This window comes from Magallana gigas, chromosome 9 (genome assembly GCF_963853765.1).
Source record: "Magallana gigas chromosome 9, xbMagGiga1.1, whole genome shotgun sequence".
Taxonomy (NCBI): Eukaryota; Metazoa; Mollusca; class Bivalvia; order Ostreida; family Ostreidae; genus Magallana; species Magallana gigas.
In genome coordinates, this window is record NC_088861.1 from 24,037,681 (window position 1) to 24,061,810 (window position 24,130).

The window sequence follows — 24,130 nt, forward strand, 5'->3', positions numbered from 1 at the left end:
TGAAAATGTTCTCTTACACATTTAAATCTTATTGTCTAAACCCAGTTTTAGTCGGTCAGAGGTTTGTCAACATAAACGGCATGTATTACAGGCCAGTTGAGACTCATATATTGACATTATTTAAAGGCCAGGGGTTCGTTTCACTAAAAGGCGTACACCCGGCGTACATGTAACCTAAAGCTTGATGTAAAGTTTCACTAAAAGGCGTAACTTTGCGCCCGCCCTTAGTTAAGCCAACATATCTACGCTTATAGCTAATGCAAAGGTAGCCGTATTTATTGGCGTAACTATAAAAAAAAATGCTAAATCTGTTGCTGAGAATTTCTTTGCTAGCCATAAAGTTAAATTTTACAATTTATCATGTAAATTTGATTAAATTCATATGAAATAAGGAAAATAGAATGTTTTGATAGGTAGCATCAATTCTCATATAGAAACTTTCTTACATGTACCATGGTGTATACACATTATTAGTCACCTACCGGTTTCACCAGAGGAGACTAAAGCTTTCCTCTGCGTCCGTCAGTCTGTCCTCCCGTCCGTCCGTCTGTCCTTTTATCATTTATACAACAAATAAGTTCTGTAAAATAGGGTCAAGCATTGTGTTGTAAATTTAATCGGCAGAATTTTTTGGTATTATTTCAATCGGGTTCGTTATCAGGTTGTGTTGTTTAACTGTTTAATTTGATTCGGGTTTCAGAAGACGGGAAGAAATGATAGTGTGCATAACAGTGCATTTTTTTAAATACAAATTTCTACCAGCGAATACTTATTGGGCTTGGGGAAAAATTACAGGAGATAAAATAAAGAGTAATTATTTATTTTGCTCACTTTATATTTTAATTTCTATATCAACTATATAGTTTAAATTTCATTAAGTTTGTTCTTTTTTCTGTGATTAAAGGATACTATCTAGTTTATAATAGTTTTGAAATACTTGTATGCTTCGAAGGTTTCATAAAATAATACAACCTGGTAGGGAACGTTTATTGCTCATGCAATATCTCAGAATGCTTGTTTATACTTGCATTCGCCTTATATATGACATAATTAGACAACCAATCGATAATTTTTTATTAGATTATTTGTATACAATAACTAGATTTTTTTCATATTTTAGTAGATTGTGTGGTGAATAATGTAGAAATTATACATGTACGATGTACATGTAATGCAAAGGTATATTTGTATAAGAAATGTGTTGAATTTTAGTTTTTGTCTCCAACTTCAACAAAAAATGTTTGTGAACGGCATATTTTCAAAGAATTCATCGGCTTCATCCCCCTTTTTATTTTATATTTGATGTGTGAATGGTGTCATACGCAGGTATATATAGCTAGGTAAATTGCAATTAAATGTATCATTCTTCAGTATTGTTGAAATGTAGATACAATGTACCAAAAAAAACAATGAAAGTTCCAAATGTGTTTCAGACTTGCCAAAAGTTTTTTAAGGTACTATACAAACAATTCAAAACGCTGACTTCAGTTTCAATAGAAAAATATTGTTTTCGTAGGTTACATAAAACTACTCTATATTAGCTTAAAATTCATATGAAGCCTTATTCAATATATTAAACATAAATTTATGTTTACTTGGACAGTTTATGGTGATTTTACCATGCATCAAACACATACTGTATATTTGTACCTTGGATCGGACAAGTTTGCTTTATAAACATTTACAAATTAATGTGGATGCGCTTTTGTGTTCTTTCATATATTCATGAGTTAGAACTGGTTAATTTATCATTATAAAAAATAAACAGAAAATGAATATAGCCATCGTAAAATAAAGTAATATACGCCATCATTAAACACTAAATTACACACATTTAACACAAAAAGCATAATTTGAATGTTGGGCATATGAATGTTAATAAGGGTAGATACACCCTTTAACTTAATTACTTTGAAAAAAAACCCCATAATTTTTAAGCAAATTGTGATAAAAAGTTAGAATTAAAATTTTCATCAATGATTTCCAAGGCTAATTTTGCTCCAAACCTTTCAATGCCACAAATCTAAATATCAAATTAAAACATATTATATTTATCCGAACCTATGATTATTTTTTGCACGAAGTAAGAAAATGTCGTAATTATAAAATTAAATGTATGGTTGTTCGATGCTTGCTTAATATCGTACGATAAATGGTAATATAGCCCATTACTGCATTACTTTCCTTTATAAACTAGAAAACTGACCAGTCAGGAAGGGCCCCGCTATGACAATTAATATAGAGAAGTGAAAAAAACTTTGAATTCATCCTCTTTATATTAACAATGATGAAAAATAAATGCCCGGCATAAGATGTAAAGAACTGCAATATATAGGATCTCATGATTTGTAGTTGGATATGATTTTCATCCAACAATTAAAGTGTTAAACTGAGGGGTAAAAATATAAGGGTGCAGCTCATGGAATGAGAGTTTAATTTGATTACATTTAAAAAAAAAAATTGAAAATTATAAGTAACAACTGTATTTTTAAAATTTCAAGATAATTCCTGAATGTCTGCATAAAACAGGGATAACCTCATGTCTTATAAAAAAAAAACTAAATTAAATGTGTATTTAAAAAAGATTTGAACAGGTGTTTTATAAAATGCAAGCCTTCAGTGAATGCAAATACATTGTATCACCCAGGGTTGACCTCAACTTCAAAGCAAACATCAGTTGCATACAAAGGTGTTCATTAATCTTCATATGACAGATAGAGATAAGCCTCTAAATTTTCTGCAGCAGGCAAGATAATAAATCCCAGGGGGTTAATTGTTCTGCTCTCTCATCCATTTCTTCAAAATTTACAATAAGATTTTTTTTTCAGAAATGACAGAATGTGGTTATTATCTGATTACCTGTTAAAATTAACAGCATTAAGGCAGAAAAAAATAAAATAAATAATTAAAAAATAAAATAGTGAAAAAGGATATCTTAATATACATCTTGATTTTAGAATTCAATAAAATTATCATAAATCATTGTGTACGGTATTTTAACCAAAATAAAGTATGAATATTATATTTTAAATCCATATTTCAAAGAATGTACACAATACTACACATCATTCAAAATTGACCTTAACTTCAAAACAAAGTTCCTTTGCAGACACAGGCAGTGCAGTAATTAATCTCAATGTGACAGATAAAGATAAAGCTTAGGATTTTCTTCCTGTGGAAGGTTAATTACATGTAATCCCAAAGGACAAATATTGCACAGCCTTCCAAGTATACAATGGTAACATTCTCAGAAGTTATCTCTCTTTGCCCATTCATTCTTATGCATAGTTAAGGAATCTACCCCACCACCCCAGCTCCAAACCAAAAGACATAGAGAACCACACTTAGCATCAAAATATGTATTTCTGTCTACTGAACTACCATACCAAATTTGAACTTGATTGGGCTACCATAAAAAAAGGTATTAGAAAAAAACAGAAAATTTGTGGACGGAAGAGTGACAGACGGACGGACAGAAGGACGGACGGACAAAGTGATTACTATAGGGCACCCGCAAATCCTTGCGGGGCCCTAATTATTTTCTATGGTTAAAGAAATTCACTCATTCTCTTTCAATAATTAAGCAAGGGGAAAACCAGCAATTTATAAAACAAGTTCTATTTATACTCAGACCGTAAGTGTTGCATGATTATAAAGAGAATTCAAATGGTGTCCAAAGCACTGTGGAATCACCCTTAATATCGATGAACCAAAGAAATCAACAACAATCAAACAAACCGAAAAAAGTTCTATTCAATCAATAATTTTCAACGTTTCCTATAGGCTATAGTGAAACATATAATTCTTTTAATGAAACATTTCAGCAAGTTCTCTCTGTTGTGTAATTTGTCATCACTAAACAGAATTTGTTAACTACAATGCTTCAACGAAATTCTTACGCATGTAAAGAAAAAGAAAAAAAAATCATTTGAACATTATCACATTGAATGTAACTGTATCAATGTTTTCATCTTAAGTCAAATGCATCAAAATGTCCTTATTTATAACACTATTAATCAAAACTTTAAATGACGTTGTCAACGCGTATAGTTAAAAAATAGTTTTGAAGCGTTATGTGTGGGCAAATACTGTGGTTTCATTAACGTGTAAGGGTATCAATTTTCGTGGATAAAGTGAAAATCCCAGTTTCAAGGACGCGTAAATTCGTGGCAAATGACCCTATCAATACAAAATATTAATAAAAATTGCCCTTCAATGAACACTCAATTTCGTGGTTCAACTTAATAACGAAATCCACGAAAATTGGTATTCAACGAATATTGATGAAAGGACGGTAGTGAAGTTTGCCGGATGTCTCATAAGGACAAAACTGTGATCGACTTCGAAAAATGAGGGTTTCGAAATATCGTTTCTTGAACACAAAATGTATTAGAATTAACATGAAAATTTAAAAATAAAATTTATAGATACATGTATGTAACGACTGTGTGCATATGAACTGATTTCTAAAAACGATCAAAAGTTGTTACAATGACCCCAATGTGTACACCAGGTCACGTGATCCTCACATTTAGCTTGATGACGCGACCTCTAAATATAGAATGACAATGACCCATGCGGTAAAATATGGCGATTTTCGATAATGTCCAAATTTAAATAAAAAGCGTTCAGTTTAATTCAGATTTTGACAATTTTTATTTCAAAATTGACGGTTCGGACATCGATTAAAGTTTAATCCAACTGATAATGAAATCGGGTGATCCCGGATTACCAGCCCTAGAAACACTATTAAGTACCTATTTTTACAAGCTTTACGAAGACGAACGTATAGAGGTTCAGGGTCTCGCAAATTGGTGTTTAAGATTTTTTAAAGGGACTTGGACACGATTTTAGATCAATTTCTTCTTTTAAATTTTTATATATGAAATGGTTTACTAGCACATGTTGAATGATTGACCAAAATGTGAATGTTAGAATTTAAGTTTCAAGAGAGATACAGGGGTAAAAAGTCTTAAACAAATAATGTAAAGTATGGAATTATCATTTATATGACAAAATGAATCGTTGAAAACAAGTTAAACTTATTCAATGTGTTTATAGATAATATTATCAACAGAAGAAAGCAACATTAGAATGAAACTTATACCAATGAAAGACATATATAAACAATAACCAGGCTCGAGCTTTGTTTACAAAAGAATTTCAAAATCTGCATTTTGCTTATAACTCAAAAATTGGCTTTCAAATTTTGGCCAAGCTATTAACCATTCTACAAATTAAAAATGGAAAAATAAAACTCAAAATGTTGAGCTAATATCGTGTCTAAGTTCCTATAAGTACGGTTCATTCCTTTAAAAAAGTACAATTGCAGTAATTGAACGCAAACAAATACAGCCAATATCATGCTGTAATTTTTGTTAAATAACTGGCAATAAAAACATATTTGTGCGTATTCTATTTGGATTTGTTTATTGAAAGTTTTAGATTCCACCTATAGCTAGGTCTGGCTGAGGTAGACGAAAGGGATTTGCCCCCCCCCCCCACCCCCCGAAAAAACCCACTAAAAACAAGATGTCAACGTGCCACATGCATATTCTTTACTGAGCCACCTTGTAACAGAACGATTTTAAAGTCATATAACGCATTGCAGTTTTCGAGAAGATCTTAAACAACTCTGTAAATGGATTATAAACCTACGTCAAACTTTGAACCCCTTGTGAGGCCAAAGAATTGCCTAGTGGCCAGAGTCTAAATAACTTTAAGGAATGAACAAAATGTAAATATGCTTGAATATAAGTAAAATCATAAATAATAACATTTGAGTTTTTGTGAATAATTGACATGTTTTCCTTTGTAAAATTAAGACCCCTTCCCCCATGTGAACCAACCCAACTCCTAAAGATATGATTTTGACAAATATTGATATGACATAAGTTACAGCTTTTCTAGGCACATTGTGCTTAGAAAATGTTTTGTAAAGATTTTCTTTCATACATTGTATTTCAATTCTATGTTAAAAAAAACCCATCCCCCACCCATTGCGCCCCAACCCTACCCCTGGGAACCATGATTTGAACAACCTTGAATCAACCCATCAGGGGATGACGCCACAGAAGTTACGACTTTTCTGGCCGATTGGTTTCTGAAAAAAATTTAAAACGATTTTCTCGATATATTCCTATGCAAACATTCGACCCCATACTGTGGCCCAATCCTTCCCCTGGGGACCATGATTTTATCAAATATTAATCTACGATCTGGATTTTTATCAAACTTTAATATACCCTACCCGAGGATGCTTCCACGCGAGTAATAGGTTTTCTGCCCGATTAATTTACGAGCAGAAGGTTTTTAAAGATTTTTAAGAGCTAAAAACCAAACACTCTTGCACGCCCCCCCCCCCCATTACCAGAACTCAGTCGCTTTTACTGTGAAGCAACATCGCAAAACTTCGAGTTCCAAAAAATACAATGCATTCAATCAGAGCCGCCACAAACAGGCATTTATATAGTCAAAAGACAGACATGGTGAACGATAAAGCTTTCAAATCTGTAAATAACAAATTTGTCCGGTCTTCTGAAGCAGAGAATGATCACTTAACTCTAAGTAGATCGTTTATAAATTTGATTTTGAAATAATTAAATAACAAGTGCTTACCTTGAGAGTGCATATTCAACTTCTAGTAACCTACGACTGGCAATTTGGTATTATAATAATATTTACATCCACTTAAATTACAGGTATGTTTCCCTGCATTTGTTTTAAAGAAAATTGAGTGTTACAGTAATTCATACATGCATGACAAGATAAAAATCTACGCAATTCAACGCAAGACCTAATTGTCGGCGTAAGAATATACGCACTTGTTTAACTTTTAAACACTGTCTTAGATATATTGTTTAGATTTTGTGTATACAATTTTAATTCAAATTGCTATACATGCTGGCATAATTGTTCTTATTTTTTTTTTTTTTTACAGATAATTGGTATCATCCTCAGTTGTCTCCATGCAGTTCCAGAAGACAGTAAATCATGTTCATTAGTGTTTACTCACAAATAATCATTCGGTCAAAACAAAAACACTGTCCAACATTTGTGATAAACTTCATTTAATTTAAAATATAAAAATGTAGTAAGTATACAGTAACATTGCATTTATATTCAAACATACTGTATCATCTAATACTACATGAATGTAATAGAAAAAGTTGTACGCTTTAAATAACCTTAAATTCATTCAGGTCAAAGCTACATTACAATCTTTTATGAACCCCCCCCCCCCAAAAAAAAAAACGAAACAAAACAAAACAAAACAAAAAATCAAAAAGAATGAAAGAAAATCAGGTCAATTCGTACATAAAATGACAAATTATTATATATATCAACATATATCTTTTCTAAAAATGTTTTCTCTTCAGATATACTTTTAATCAACATAATATTTAAAATTCATTAACCTAATCATATGCGTACTTGAATAAAATACACAGTTTCATGTCAAATGTACAACCTTTCTACACTCTCGGAGTAATTGCCAATGGTACGGCGTTTTTAGGAACAGCAAATGTCCGGTATTCGTATTCCATTGTCTGGTTTGTACCCGGCAAAAGCGAGGCTTTGAGCCGACGAAAAAACTGTAATAAAAAACCCGACCAGAGTCTGAAATTTATCTTGAATGAAGATAAATAACAATATCGAGATAAGCAGCAACAAACATATTTATTACACTGGTATTCCTTAGAGGAAGTTATTTCAGCCATTAATGCAAAATAACATTATAAGTCAAGAACGGATTCAGAAATTTTTCCGGGGGTGGGGGGAGCGGTTGAAAGGACATCTGTTTGTCAGGGCTTGGGCGGGGTACGTGGTTTTTTTTTAATTTTTACGGGAGAAGGGTCAAAAGGGGGCCTTCCCTAAATTCGCTCATGAACACTATAAGTTATCTAACAAATGCATATATTACTATTAATTGATGGGCTCATTCAACTTCATGCATTGTTTATAAAATATGTCTTATTCTCATTCAATTTGTATTATTTATCCTTTCTTCCAATCAGTCCTTTGTTACCTTTGCAGTGAGGACATGCATCTCCGTTTCTGCAAAGCGTTGCCCGATACAGCTCCTTGGACCGAAGCCAAACGGAAGTATAGCAAAGGGGTTGGTGTTTTTGTATTCTTCCGCCAATGTGGTGTCGTCACGCATGAACCTCTCGGGCAGAAACTTCTCAGGACTCTTAAAAAACCGAGGATCTTCACACATTTGTTGAAAACAGAGGACCAACTCGGTCTGAAATATTGGTTTAAATATGATTATAATAATTTATGTTGTATGATTTTGGTATTTAACACATTGTCAAGCGTTACCATGTTAATATGTTCATGTTTGTTTTTGTTTTTTTAGAGGGGGGGGTGCACTCATGGAAATATCTCAATTTTATTTCATTTGTTGTACATTTGAAAATACATGTATAGACAAACTAAATTAAGATAAAAGACAGTTAATAAAGGTAAAACGAAACAAGACAAAGTAGGATTTAAAAACAAAATGAATTCTTTGTTCAAGATAACTGAATATTGACCTAAAACTTGATCTTTTCTAGATGATTAAATTAAAAGCGCATACTTCTGATTATGAAACTTATTGATTATTAAGGACGGAGTCTTTTCGTTATCAAACATACTTCTGATAATAAGAAATTGATGACATTTTGACACAGTCAAACAGATCACATTACCAAATGATTCTATCAGTTTTATCAAATTTAACCATCTTGTTTTCACATAAAGGTCAAGTCAAGGCCACTACCTTTTTCTTCAACTTAAAGGATCATAATAATAAATGTAGTTAGCTGCAGTTATGTAGACATCTGTTTAAGATATGAAGTTTCTATTCTTCAGAGAAATGATGAGATATCATTACAAAATTGGAATACATTTTTTAACTAAAACTGATATTGCTTAGCCCGCATTTCCTCTAATTTTTCTCTATATTTCAAATATTAAAAAAATTCTGATTTTTACGAATAATGAAGACTTTATATAAAGATGTAAATTGACAGAAAAAACTAACATATTGACAATTTAATAAAAGAAGAAAACTGATTCTAGTGATTTTTTCACACAAATCAATGTATAGAATGAGCACTTTTAAAAGCTTCTAAAAATGTAATTTGATAGGAAATCTTACTTTAAAAGCGAATTTTGAAACCCAAGTATCATATCATTAGTTCACATAAGTTAAACAACCCAACATTTATGTTATTGTCTTTAATATGTCAAAAAGACTTAATAATCTACAGCAATTCAGAATTGCGAAACATGTGATATTTTTCCTACGCCAATATTCCGCCAAAAATATAGTCCTTGTTAGAATCTAAACATTGATTACCATTTTTACGCCAAATTGTATGATAGTAAAAACAAAAGAAAAATATACTATTTCAATGTTCTTTCATCTTGATTTTATGAACAATTAATCAATTTTACATTTGACAAGTCGAAAACCAGAAAAGACACCTTCCTTAAAAACAGTCATCATTATAGAAATGATTAGCGAGAGATATGTTAAAATATATTGCTTAGAGATATGGAGTGAAGATAAGGGTAAACTTACCCCTGCTGGAATATGGTATCCACCCACAACCACGTCTTTGTCAAAGCGGCGGTAAGACCCAGGGGACGTTGGGGAATAAATCCTTCAACAATAAAAAAATGTCAGAAAATTTGCCAACCGCTTAGTCTACAAAGACGATATATCAAAATGTTTTACATATTAAAGATTGCATTAGATGGCAATGACCAATCATTACCTGTACTTCAAGAAGACGACCAGCATAGAATATGCTTATTGAATTGTTGCAAACACACCATCATACAATACATGTATATTAAACATGAAGCATGTAATTTTAATTCGGAATTTGATATTTCCAACAGTATAGAAATAACAATTGAGAGGAAAATATGATTTACGTATTATTTAAGTTGATAGTACACTCAGCCATTTCATTCACATCTTTTACAATTTTATGCTATGCTATTGTATGCGATTCAATAAATCAGATATGCTTTGAGATTTTTATGCAATATTATAAGATTTGCATGCTATGCTACAAGAAATCGAAATGAAAGGTATGCTATGGGTATGCTTTGCTATGAGATTTGAACAAAACCGTCTTCTCAACAAAAAAAGTTCCATTCCAAATACATGAACATGTATTTAGAAGTAAAATATTTAAAAAACAATAATTTAATCTGCAATAAAAACATTTGTTCATTAAAAAATCCCCATCAAAATCAAGTTGAAATTATGTTGTATTCTAAGTTATGTTATACTCTGATGAATAAAAATCTAATGATGTGCCATGAGCTTTTATACTATAGTACATATATGATATATCAGTGAAGAGTAGAATGATATGGTATAAAACTTCAATTCTATGCTCTACTATAGACTATGTTGTACAAGTTCTGCTTTTACTGACTGTATAATCACACAACTTAGAGCATTTTTTAAAATTTCTTACCTCATTGTTTCTCTCACACATGCCTTTAGATACGACATGTTGGCCAGAGCTTCTTTTGTGACGTCACCATTGCCACAAACCGACGAGATTTCCTTGTACAGTTTATCCTGCTTATCTTGATTCTTTGCCAGTTCAAACCACAAAAGACTTAACGTGTTTGAAGTCTTAAAAAAAAAAGTCAGACCACTTCTATATTCAAGCAAAACACGATATGATAAGAATGGTATAGAGGAAACATAGACTCATACATTAAAAATATTAAAGATGATATTGGCATATAAGAGAAATATGAATTAGATACATAACAAAACAAAAGAGAAAAAAAAACCAAGAAACAGAGAAATAAAAAAACCTAAAAAAAAAAAATCAATGCAGTTCCTTCTGTTTTGATGTTTGTTATTTGTTGGTTTTGTAGTTTTTTGTTGTTTTTATATGTTTTTTTTCGTTTTTTTTTTATTTGTTTTTAATATGTAATTATGTGCTTCATGTTACATCATATACATGTAAGTGTTGTAACAAATTACTCACTGACTCCACCCCTGCGATGAACAGGTCAAGAAGGGTTCTGTCCACATCGGCTGGGGTCATTTTGGGATGACTCAACAACGAGTACAGTAGATTCGGCTGTTCAAGATACTCTTCTAGCCTTCCTTCTGCTTTCACTTTTTCTAAAGTTGACAACGCATTCTTGATTTCTACCTGGAATACACTGAAAGAGAACATCAATGATGTATTATATTTCTGTGGTTACTTTTGTGGAGTCGGAAATCACAGTTAAACACGCACACACATACACTGTATAATTAAACAATAAAATGCTTTCTATAGTAATTCATTCGGGATATGAAGGAGGCGACATTGCAAGAAAAATACTTAAGGCTTATGTAAATTTTTCACTGCACTAATCGCTACCTTCAAAACCACAATGAATCATCAAAGAAAGCATTTTATTATTCATATTTTCATCTTTCTTTTAACTAATTAAAAAAATTGATTATAAAAAGTAACTAAAGTAAAATTCACTAAATTACTGTTAATGTAGATAAGTACGTTAGCTAAAAAAAAAAGCCAAATCGTGAAAATTAGCTTAACGAATGTAGCAAGATATCTCTTTACCCATATGGCAATGTCTACAAACTTTCACCGTAATAGAGCGTGATAATTTTACAGAAAAATATCAAATATATTGTTATACCCTTATGAAATTAAACTTAATTAAAATTTGAACTAAGTTTTACGGACTTTTATCAAAACATTTTAGGTTTTGAGATTAAGTTTTAAAAAAATTCTTATGTAAAAATCCGACCATCGAGTGTAGCCCAATCCTTGTCTGAAGATCATAATAATAAATTTGACAAACTTTAATTTACACCATACATGTATGAGGTTTCAGCGAGCGAGCTTAAAAGGAAGAATAACTAAATGTTTTGCTTGATACATGTATGAAAAGGATATTTAGATAAATGTTATTTTTTTTTTAAACAATGAATCAAACCAGTAATATCGAACCTATAAACATGGTCTAATGCCCTTTTGAATTTTCTGTACATTGGAGTTGACACGTAGAGATATGGCTTAAATCCAAGACTTTTACTGTCCACATCAATTGCGTCAAATATGTCTTCAATAAATTTGATGTCAATGATGCCCGTCTTATCCATGCACCCAAACCGTCGATTAAAACAAAGCATTCCTACACCTGACACGAAAATATAAATGTCATTGAGACAAAAAAATCACACATTTTATATTTAAAATTTCTGCACCAAACTTCGAAAGGTTTGCATGTTTATTTGTAACTGTTTAATAAAAATTCATTTGTATATTCTGAAAATGAAATCAAAACATTATTAAGGTACTAGACACTTTTTTTAAATTCTCAAAAATTTAAAATTGAAACGAAACCTTGCCCACATTGCTTTGAAATTACTATATGAATCTCCTTTCATTAGAGGATAAAATGAAATAGCCATTGTTTGAATTTGCCTGGTGTTTTTTTTAATAGATAGAACAAATGTGTATGCACTTTCATTTATACCGGAGACCTTTTAGTAATTTAAATACAGTGAAACATATTAATAAAAAGAAATGATATTAAAACTGATAACTTTAAGTAGATTGTGATGAAAATAACATAATATATAAAATAGCTCTTGTTAAATCTTTTTTTTTGTGACTTTGCAATACTTATCATGCTAATAGACCTTTAAAAAGAACTTGTATCATTTGAATAGAAAAAAAACATAACAGTATTGCTTCATGACCCCATTTATTTAATTATCAAATTATATTAAAAAAATTATCGTGAAATTTAGATTAATCAAAGTTTAAACATTTTTTTGACAGAAAAGAGAATAAAGTCTAAACACTTAATATTATGACTATGTCCAAACCGGGTTTTTACTATTATATGATGAAACACAAGTAATGCAATTTTAAATGATTTAAGGCCAAATTGCACAATTTTTGAAAGATCGAACAAATGACATTCGAATGCAAGTTTCGAAATTATGAAATTACGCTGAAACTCGAATTTTATTGTTTTGAGTAAATGGGGTTTATGATTTATATTTTTTCCTTATAAAGATAATGAATTGGAATTAACTTTTTGTCGCCATTCTTTTGTGTATTTCAGAAATATTTCAAATAACGTTACGTATTCTCTAAGGTTTTTCTGACTTCTTTAATACATATTATTATTACTTTCAGTTGCGTAGTCGACAAGAACTGGTCGGAGATCCTCAATGGTTCCGCCATCTTGGTATTTCTGTACGAAGTCCTCGGCTACCTTTGACAGAATATCTACATAGGCAGACACGGCCAATGGTCTTTGGATCAGCTGCTGTGTGGGTTTCCGTAATCTAGCCCAAGCCTCACCATTTCTGCAAATAAGAGCTTTGGAAATTATGAAGCAACTATATTTATTTTACACTTGTTGGAAACATTTGATATTGTCCGTATTCTCTCATATAAAATTATCTATGAATTGTATGAACCAAATGAAAAAAGATCACCAAACATCTACTATAAAATCTTATATAATTATAATTATGACTTGTTTTTTCCTTCGACTGAAATATCACACTTTCATTGGTTTAAACGTGACACGTGACTGCACGATATATCTCTATGTCCGTCTGGTGAACATTAATATTCGGCAATATGGCCGACGCTTCGACTATTCATCTCGACATTTCATAATATTTTTATATACCTGGTACAAAAACAGCGTACCATAAGTTCTTAAACTATTTGGAGTAGTTGCCCTTTGAAATAATTTTAAAAATTTGTGTAGTTGCCCTTTGAAAGTTTATGATTTCTCAAAATGATTATAAGTGACTGTACATATACGAGAGAAGCCCCCCCCCCCCCCTCCGTAAAAAAAAAGTCTTTTAAATTTCAAGTTAAACAGTGACTTGCAATGTTGCCAGGTTTTGGCTGAGCTTCTGTTCGTCGTTGTAAACTTTGACGATATCTAATGGAGGACGATAAGGGTATTTCACTTGTATTTCCAAAACCTCTTTGGCAAGATCCGGGTGAAAAATGAACACTGCCCATTTGTCTTTGATTCTGGTCCTGACTATATCGCCATATTTCTTTTGGAGACGAGAACAGAATGTCTGTAGTTGGAAATCAGCCCCGATATCTACAACATTATGAAATAACCAAGGCGTGTTAGTCAGACTTCCAGATAATTATATACATGTATTACAGGCGGATGCTGTAACAGCTCTGTATGGGGTAGGTTATGCAATCTCTCTCGATCGGGTATTGTATTTTTTTAACATGTACATGTATGTATACAGATAAAAACTTTACGCAAAAAAACAATACAGGGAAATGAAAAACCAGAGTTTTTAAGAAGCAAAGTTACGATTTAAGGTAGCTCACTATACAGTAAAATAGTCTCTACAATCAGTAGAAGATAACTTGAAGTCAATATTAACTGCAGAACCGTAGCAGTACGGGCAATGTGGGTTGACGAACCGTAAAGCTACATCCGTACAAAAAAAAAAAAAAAAAAAAAAAAAACCTTTTTATTTAAACCGTTGCGCAGGGACTTGCATCTATTAACCTGATTTAAAGATATATTCTGTGAAAATATAAATTCATAAAAAATGAAAATCAGCTCTGATTGCGACCACGCAATTTAATACTAGTGCATTTTAGCGCCAATTTGGTACCCGAAATCAGCATGCAGGTGAAAAAAAAATGAAATGGAAACATACCTAGGGATTTTGTACTACCAGACTAAATAAATTACGATGAGAGAAATACTTATAGTTTGTCTCAAGTTACTGTTTCCAACACTTTTTCGTGAATTTTTTAATAAAAGTAATATACATATAAATAATACTTGTCAATGAAATACGATTGAAATTGATACTGTATACAAAGAAATATTTGCTTCCGTTTTATTTTCGCACCTTTCGCCCTTGATGTCAGCGGGCGAATTTAAAACTGGGCAAATTCCAATGTCTAAAATAAAACACATCTATATCTGGGCGAAACTGTTTTGCAAGTGTTGGAATAGGAATGTATAAATTACATGGCAATTATTCCGAGAATTCTTTTACACGTTCCCAAAAATACCCGAAAAAATGTAAAGGAGCGAAAATTCATACATTACAAGAATTTACTAGTATTCATTCCGAAGTTCCCAGACATTCTCGTACAATTATTTTTAACATTATCATCCGGGTACTTTTCATAACCTTGATATTTTTGAACGTGTATTGAAACCTGAAGCAGGACATGTAGTTAGGACGTTTCAAATTAAAAAAAAATATATAGCTTTGTTAAACTGAATTGTTAAACTGAATTAATTTGATTTTGACACAAAGGTCTTCTTATTTGATTATCGAAATATCAAACAAAGAGTGACCGGTATTAGAAACTTGGAACAGAGTATAGTGATTTTGTCAGGAAGATATTACTAATGTAAAGAAGAGAAACGGAATAGACAAATACCTAGGGATTTTGAAAGGAAGATACTTCCGACATAAGGTAATGCTGATTTCCCGGACACTCCGGGGATATCTTCCAGTGGCCTTACATCCGGGTGTTTGGTTGTCTGTGCGGGCGCGGGATTTGATGAATACAAGCTTGTCGATAATACATTCGGTAATCTAAGAAATAAGAAGTAAATAAATCATGCAATATTGATTATACATGTATGTATAAGACAAACAAATAAAAGCAATACTTAATAATCAAAAAATGATATACTGTGGTTTCATTAAAATTCAAGGGTATCAATTTTCGTGGATGAAGTGAAAAACACAGTTTCAAGGATAGGTGAATTCATGGCCAATGACCCTATCAATGCACAATGTTAATAGAAATTGCACTTTGATGAACATTTAATTTTGTGGATATACTTAACAACGAAATAATGAAAAAAATAATACAAGTACTTTATATTTAGAGTAATGTTATCGTGATAAGCATGGGTGAACTTATTCCTAAAGTCCCTATGTTTTGTCAGATTGAGGTAAAAATTTCAAAATTAAGTTGACAATATTTAATATTAATGACAACTGAAACGTATTCAAACGAATTTTAACTAGATCGTTACTTCTCTTGAGCGAAAGTGATTTAAAATTCGTTTGAATACGTTTCAGGACATTAAGAAATAAAAAATTTCTATGAGACATGGACGACTGCTCAGAATACTACATTTATAATAATATCTCAAGCATCTGTCACGTTGTAAATTTTGAATTTACCGGGTGGCAGTAAATACAAAATTTTGTATTTACTGCCACCCGGTTAATTCAAAATTTACAACATGACACATCGAAGAATTTTCAAATTGGTTTACCCAACAACATCAGCAAAACTAATTTGTAAACGTTAGAAGACGTTTGAGCTATCCGATATCTACATTGTAGTTAGTAGTTTGATTAACCACTGCAGTTGACTTCACTGTGTATTAGATCGCTCGTAGTACATACATTTACGTACATGTACATACAAAATGTAAAAGAATCATAAATTTAAGATATAGTTTGTTTATTGAAGCAGTCATCGGGTATAATGCGTGGGGAACCGTTTCCGAGAGAATACACATACTGGGCATTACGCCGTGTGATCTCCCTGATGAGTGAATTCATCCGTTTACAATTAAAACAGGTGAAGTTTTGTGTCGGTGGCCAGAGACCTTTAATTTGGTTGCAAGAGAGCTTGTTGCACTGTAAACATTTTTGCGAGAAATATAGTAAGTTAGCTTATACAGCCATTTTATTTTTCTTATCTCTCTTTAAATTTCTGAGCCGAGACGTAACATTTGTAATTTAGATGTTGCCCTCATGCGTCACCATAATATTTATATAAAAGCATGAAAATTTGGTTACTGTTCTGAGGGTTACCGTTTCATTCTCTTATCCTTATATAAGCGACTGTCTCCAATTTTAATTACAAGTTTAAATGTCTTAATCATAACACGTACTATGACATTGCAATGCATGTTGTCTAAAATTCAGAAGACATGAATTGAACAGAGTCCAGTGCTCAGTGACATTGTGTATACACGTTTACTGTAAAAAAAAAAAAGGATAAAAAACCCCACAAAAAAAAACAAAAACAAAACCGTAATGCATAATATTTGAGGAAATAAGTGAAGGATATTTAGGCTATGAATCTGTAAAACGCAATATGGTTAAATAAAGGTACCAAACCTAAGAGGAAACTGTGGTCTCCACATGAAGCACTTTATTGTCGACGACATTTTACGCCTTCATTTTTACATATAGGTCGTGCAATATAGGTCGTGCAATATATAAAGGTTGATCCAAAAGTTATGTCACACTTTTCACCGCGCGCGTTTCACACTGTTGCTGTATTGTATAAACTGATACATCAAAATTTTTCTTATCAAAATTCTAATTCGAATTAAAATTTTTATTCAATTTCGTTGAACCCTTTGCAAGATATTGATTTTTATAGCATGATTATACGTGACATCGCCCCACCATGAATTTACATTTTTTTTTAAAGTTTGTATATATGAATAAATTACATGCTTCAAAATAAAATAAAAAAAATCCAATATACTACTCCATCGATTACAAACAGATTAATTAGATTCTTTATAAAAAAAAATATAAAATAAACAGTTTTTTATATCTATCGAGTACTAAATTACATAATTCTACTAGCGTGCGGCGACTATCCTTACCTCACGCTCTACAAAATATATCATCTTCACAAATATTTATAATAATGCATTAAAATTTTCAAGTCTAAATTGAATTAGGTAGATATTTCAAAGCACGATTTTTTCTCACTTTAAGTGGATTTTTTACGATTTTATCGCATCTGGGATATTACTTTTGGATCAACCTTCGTACGTCTTGCACACACACTTACTTGAAAAAGAAACTACGGCATTGCATTTTGGTCATACGCAAACGCCAAATTGCACTGACTCAAATTCTATCTGCATTTAGTTACAAAAATGTAAAGTAACACATAGTCTTATAAATATTTTTATTTTATTTAAAAAAAAAACATATGTTGGATGTAATAATTAATTATGCTATACTCTAGATCTAGATAGCATATTTTAATACTACTAGTAAACGATCTATTCTTATAATGATTTAATTAATATGTAACTACAATGTTATTCCAATAGTTAAGAGATGGACTGCATATAATTAGAACTCTCTAGTTTAAAAATGTGCGCTTTATAACGAATTCAACTTTTGCCGTTGATTAAACGTGGATTATCTCTCGATCGATCGAAACTAAACTGCATTGAGTAGCTATTGAGATCACGAACTCCACGAAATTACAAGGACGGACTTCAGAATATGTATACTAAGTTACATGTACCATGGTTACTTTTACATATGAAACATTTGATGCTTCTTTTGTGTAACGTTCTTATTTACAATTAAAAATAATTTATGTACGCTAACCCACTTTTAATTGAATAAAAAAATCTAATCTTAGATGTAAATATATAAGCAGTAAAATTCTGTTTAATAATTCGTTCAGGTTAGGAGGTTACAGAAAAACAAGGGCGGGTCATGTATTTTTCTGCAATGCTAAATGCATAATTAAGTACCTGCATAAAGCAGCAGAGAAAGAACTTTATTGTTTAGATAAAACACCCGAACTGCCCAGTCCATCTTAATTATGACTTAATTGCATTTGTGATAATACATTAAGCATAGTGGGAAACATGTTAAAAAAAATCAAAAACATACAAAATCAAAAAGTTTATGACAAATTTCTCTGTCGTAATTTATGACAAAAAGTTGTACAGTATTTTAACAGAACACAACATCTTTTGATGTTTATACAGTTAAAATAAAATAAAGAAATTGAATTAAAAGCCGCCGTTAAATCGTTTGCGTATGATCAATTTGATAGATGTACATGTACATTTTACTGCCTATCATATTCATAACCTTTAGACGTGACTATATTACAACATAGTCATTAAACGTGACAGTATAAAAACAAAATGACGTAACATGGATATATCATTGTGGCCTCTACTTCCCCGATACTTAGCTCTCTATAATATATATATTCGCTGCGCTATAACACTGTTAATTAGCAATGCTGACAAAAAAATCCAAAAATATAACTTAAGGAAATTATGGAGGACATGTTCATTGACTTATCATACGCCAGATGTGAAATTCCACCAAAATTTGTCGGTCTGTGAAAAGGCGAGACGTGGATTTGTTTCCGTAGACAATCAGTTTCAGACGTAATTATTTTTTGCTATTAAGGATAAACTTATTTCAAACTTGTATCTTTATTCATTTACAGTACAAAAATGCTATTTATAAAGTTTCAAATGGAAACTGTTGAAAACTGAATTTGATTAGATGATTTTGTCAGATTTAAATAATGATAAAAAACGTAGCATTGATATTTGTTACAACATGAATAACAAATTACGAAGATTTACGTTAATTGCCTCACAAAATATTCGAAAGGGTAAAGGGTTATAGAAAGGGGTAATTGTGACGTCATGAAAAGTGCATTTTTATCGGTTTTTTTCCCTTGATCTAAAGCAAAACACAATAATATTTTAGTAGTTTTTGATGAGAAAAATGTGTCCATATACTGCCCCCTCCCCAAAATGTCCAAGGGAAAATCCCCGAAATATAGGTTCTCGGCATGTTAAAGTTGGTCTAGTTGTAGATCATAGTCATAGGATAGTTGTGTGAAACGGGTCCAGACTGCATATTATATCACTTGTACAGAAAACCTTGCCTACAAACAAGTAGATTAAGAACTTAAATTACATACAAAATACACATATAATCAATATCATACAAGTAAATGACTGTGTACTTTTTGCTTTCTAAATAATACGATTGCAAACAGGCTGAATGTTTGTTAAAACTCGATCGCACGGAGAGCATTAATTAATTTGAATAATACATATACATTGTATGTATGCAGTTTGCATAGATTAAACAGAAATGTCACAATACATTTTCACAATCTAGTAAGTTTAAAGACAATAAAAATAGAAATGAAAACCCGACTGCCAAGCACGCTCACCACTTTTTGAATAGGCTACGTCAATTTTGATTTTGTTGTTGTAAAAAACACCGTAAAGTAACTGAATGAAATAGCATTGCTGTATGATTTTTAAACACATGCTATGCATTTAACAATTAAAATATCATCTGTTATATTAGATTGTTCCACGAATAACATGATATATATTAACGTTTAGCTGTCAATTATTTTTTTAATCGAGGAAGATAACTCGCGTTTTGAGTCCGATATTTTTTCCCTCCAGAACTGATTTTTGACTTTCTGGACGACCCTACCACAGCGGTATGTGGTTTTCATGAAACACCGCGTTGCAATTTGACGGTAAGGGTGCACAGAATATAAGGGATCGGCGTTGCCTGTACTGTATTACGGGATTATTTTGAGGTATGTTAAACCCGTGTCAAGTTGTCTTCTTTGACAAAGCTCATCATGGGCTCATACGTACAAGAACTGATATCATATAGTATAGTGTCTGTTTCACTCGCGCGCTGTTGCGCCGTACGATCACAGTCTAGCTGTAAAAGATCGGTATAGACCTCCATGGAGACAGTTTTTAACTGACTGGGCCCGGCAATATCACAGGAACTGTACACGTTTGTTCTATTGTTGGTTTTTGAAGAAGCATGGTTAGGTTGTTGTGTCGTTTGTTTGGTTGTTTTCTGTTGCACTTTTTCTGGAATATTTTGCGATGCTCTCCTGGTAGATCTATATGGACCCCTTCGTCGCCAGATGATTAAGGAGATGACAGCCGAGATTATTATGGAAGACAAGACAGATACTGAAACTATAACCCCCATTGCAGTTCTTTCTATGGTGTATTGCGTTATGGATTGTGAAATTGTGTCCGACGTCAAATTTACATCTAAGATATAGAAAAGTACATTTTTCATTCTATTTGCATATTGTCATTTGCCTATGAAAGATCATATCCATATCTGATTTGACAATATAATATAATTGGTTTTCATGAAATTCCAATTACATAACTTTTAAAATATGACTTTTGTATACTGTTGATTTTTTATTTTACACGGGTACTTAATTCCGTGAGCACCAATTTGTTGTTAAAATTATAAAAAGTTCAAAACTATATTAAAAAATAAAAGCGAGATTTTAAAATCCTCGAGGGTATTAATTTCTCTTGTTTAAAAAAGGATCTACACTAATTGAAAAGGTTTGCGTACATCCAGAGGCGTCACATCCAGTGATAAAACTGCATAAGGACTGGGTACACTGACAACGTTTTTGGCATGCTTTCCCAAAGTTTGGATATCGGCATTTGTTGATACATCTGTCACCATAATAGCCAGCTCTACATCCATCTGCAAAAAATATTCATTTTGACATTTTAAAAGAAGTTTAAAAACTATAAGTATCATTTGTGACATGATGGCGGTGTTTTTCTTTAAAGTTTACCATTTTGTATTAGCAACACAGTATAAGACTACTGGGGGCGGAGCTATATGCTGTACTGTATTAGCTGATACACCGTGCTCTATTAGCCAACAAACCGTTCTGTTTTGTATCTTAAATTCAGAACGATCTAAATATGCTATATAAATCAATGCAACAATCAACACAACGTATTTAATTTCAATTTCCTTTTTTGCAAAATCATTACGCAAATAATATTCAAATCTATTAAAAAACACATAGCAAGAAAAGGAATAGGGATCCTTCTTAAACATCTCAATAAAACCTCCCATATATTAGAAGATTTTTTTTTTTACATTCAGGAACACGTACACTTAATTCCACTGTTATTTACAGTTATTTAGGTCCAAACGAAAACAAAAACTGACAGTTGTTATAAACCTAAGAATTTGAAGCCCTTCAAATACTTGATGTTCTGTCTTCTATATTTTTGCATATCTGCAACAAGGTAATATCGTCTACCTCGTCCGTCAAAAAATCAAGACAGCTCATATCCGTCTTACCTAGCTGTGGTCAAATCTAAACTGATCTTCTGAAAATGTGTAATAAATGTGTAACCCAAATACACGTATAGACCCGGTAACGAACCTGTTTTTCGATTTAAGAAGAAATGAAATTTACATGACACTTCTGATCAGTTAGATGTGTCAGATGCTTATTTTCATTTAATCGTGTCACAAATCATTTAGAGAACTCGGCAGTTTTTCTTTGTTTGATACAAATTTGAGAGTAGACTAGTGCTACGCACTCGTCCACCCCCAAATTTGTATGAACCATAGAGAACCTGTCTCGTTCTCTAAACAATACCTATTGAATAGTTTTTTTCCTGTAAGATTGAGGGGTATGACTTTTCGATTGTTTTACACGTTCATTTTGTTTTTCATTGTTCCCATCAGAAATCCCATTTTATCAGTCATTTTAGCTAAAATTATTTGAAAATGCACTGCATTCAAAATATTTTACTGTAACATTGTAAATCGAATGTTTACATCAAACCTTTTCGTATATCTGCTATAATATGAACGAAAATACACAATATTTATCAAATTAGAATCAGTCATTATAAATCAGCTATGCGTTTAAAAATCTGAAGTAGACGAGAATTAGGAGATACATGTAAATGACCCTTCCCTTCCTCCTTCAAAGATTAAAAAAAAAGGACAACAAACGAACATTACAAAAAACAAAAGAGCAAAAAGTATACCTTTAGGTGAAAAGCAACAAGTGGCAATATCACAGAACTCTTTACTACAATTGCACAGTCCCTGACAATCTGTTCCGTAGTTCGGATGGCGACATTGCTCCGTACAATCGCTACCCACATACCCCGGAGAACAATCTGCAATTAATAAATAAATAAGGAATCGTCTGCAGTGTGTTACATTCACGAGTATCATATATGAATGCGTAATGCGTTTATATATATATATATATATATATATATATATATATATATATATATATATATATATATATATATATATATATATATATATATATATATATATATAAACCAATTCACAGAAGGCGTTTTTACCTCAAAGCAACACAGTTCAAAACCATGCAGATGATTTGATTTTGATTATTTTAAATTAGTTAAAAAATTCAAATATTCTTCCTGAAATTTAAACATTTACTGTATCTTTGTACCGAATAAACATACTCATAAACAATAATTTAGTGTTTGTTTTCTCCTATAGTCTTGTCGTTTATCAGCAAAATGGATCAGTTGAACTTTCCACTATAAATTTGATCTTTTTATCATGTATTTAAAACCATCTAATTTCTTTCTTACCCTTTTAAGAAACCTTGAAATGTGTATTATGGAAAAAAATAGGGCAATTCGAAAAGCTTTGAAAATGTTCTCATGCACATTTAAATCTTATTGTCTAAAACCAGTTTTAGTCGGTTATAGGTTTGTCAACATAAACGGCATGTATTACAGGCCAGTTGAGACTCATATATTGACCTTCTTTAAAGGCCAGGGGTTCGTTTCGTTAAAAGGCGTACGCCCGGCGTACATGTAACCTAAAAACTGACATAAAGTTTCATTAAAAGGCGTAACTTTGGGCCTGCTCTTATGTAGCAAGGGACAGTTTCGGATAAAGTACCAATATTTTTGTAAAATTGAGAGTTGCTGTACTTGAAGGCTTATGAGTGTTGCTAAAATTCATGAAATGATTTTTAATGATTAACATTAGTTAGAGGGGTGTCTCTTGTTGAAATTGATATGTAATATGTAGGCCCCATATGTTAGGTACATGAGAATCATAAGTAAAATGCGAAACCTGCGGTTATGACTGTTGTGTTGACTTTAAACAGTGAAATTGCAAGTTACAGACGGGAGGTAAAATAACACGAAAAGTAGGTGTAAACTATACACCGGTAAGTTTCTGACATGTGATAGTGCAACATGCACGCAATACGGAAGGTCAACCATCTGCAGGGAATTAGCTGGGGGAGGTATAAAAAGCTGAAAAATCATGAAAAATATGAATGGGTCAAAATCTCATAAAAACCAGTATGTAAAGAATTTTACAGGTTTTGACTAGTAATTTTCTTCAGAAATTGGTGATTGGCCTTATAAAGATTGATTTAAAGGTATTTGTGCTGAATGGGAACTGAGGAAATTATAGTTACAGAGTTTCCAAAGAAATGCGTCCCTTGGCTACTAG

At 31.8% G+C, this 24,130-nt stretch overlaps 1 protein-coding gene and 1 long non-coding RNA gene across 2 annotated transcripts; both read right to left on the reverse strand.

Moving 5' to 3' along the window:
* Positions 1-7,053: 7,053 nt before the first annotated feature.
* On the reverse strand, positions 7,054-17,272 carry LOC105326181 (probable cytochrome P450 49a1). The gene is made up of 10 exons (XM_011426049.4): positions 17,168-17,272; positions 15,459-15,616; positions 13,908-14,133; positions 13,191-13,369; positions 11,997-12,186; positions 11,016-11,196; positions 10,488-10,651; positions 9,575-9,656; positions 8,030-8,248; positions 7,054-7,595 (listed from the first exon to the last, which is right to left on the reverse strand). The coding sequence occupies exons 1-10, from the start codon at positions 17,215-17,217 to the stop codon at positions 7,476-7,478; spliced, it is 1,569 nt and encodes a 522-aa protein (XP_011424351.3). The 5' UTR covers positions 17,218-17,272; the 3' UTR covers positions 7,054-7,475.
* Positions 17,273-18,710: 1,438 nt separating this feature from the next.
* Positions 18,711-22,817, reverse strand: LOC117692309 (uncharacterized). Its single transcript, XR_004603742.2, has 3 exons — positions 22,660-22,817; positions 21,206-21,343; positions 18,711-20,883 (listed from the first exon to the last, which is right to left on the reverse strand). It is a non-coding gene; the product is annotated as an uncharacterized lncRNA (long non-coding RNA).
* Between the last annotated feature and the right edge of the window lie 1,313 nt (positions 22,818-24,130).

Bases quoted from the DNA above. Each gene is read 5' to 3' on its own strand.
- LOC105326181 (XM_011426049.4), bottom strand. From the start codon at position 17,217: ATGTCGTCGACAATAAAGTGCTTCATGTGGAGACCACAGTTTCCTCTT. The intron at 10,652-11,015 runs GTGAGTAATTTG...TTTTTTTTTAAG, and splicing joins TCATCGCAGGGGTGGAGTCA to ACTTCAAACACGTTAAGTCT. The intron at 9,657-10,487 runs GTAAGAAATTTT...TTATTGTTGAAG, and splicing joins TGTGTGAGAGAAACAATGAG to GATTTATTCCCCAACGTCCC.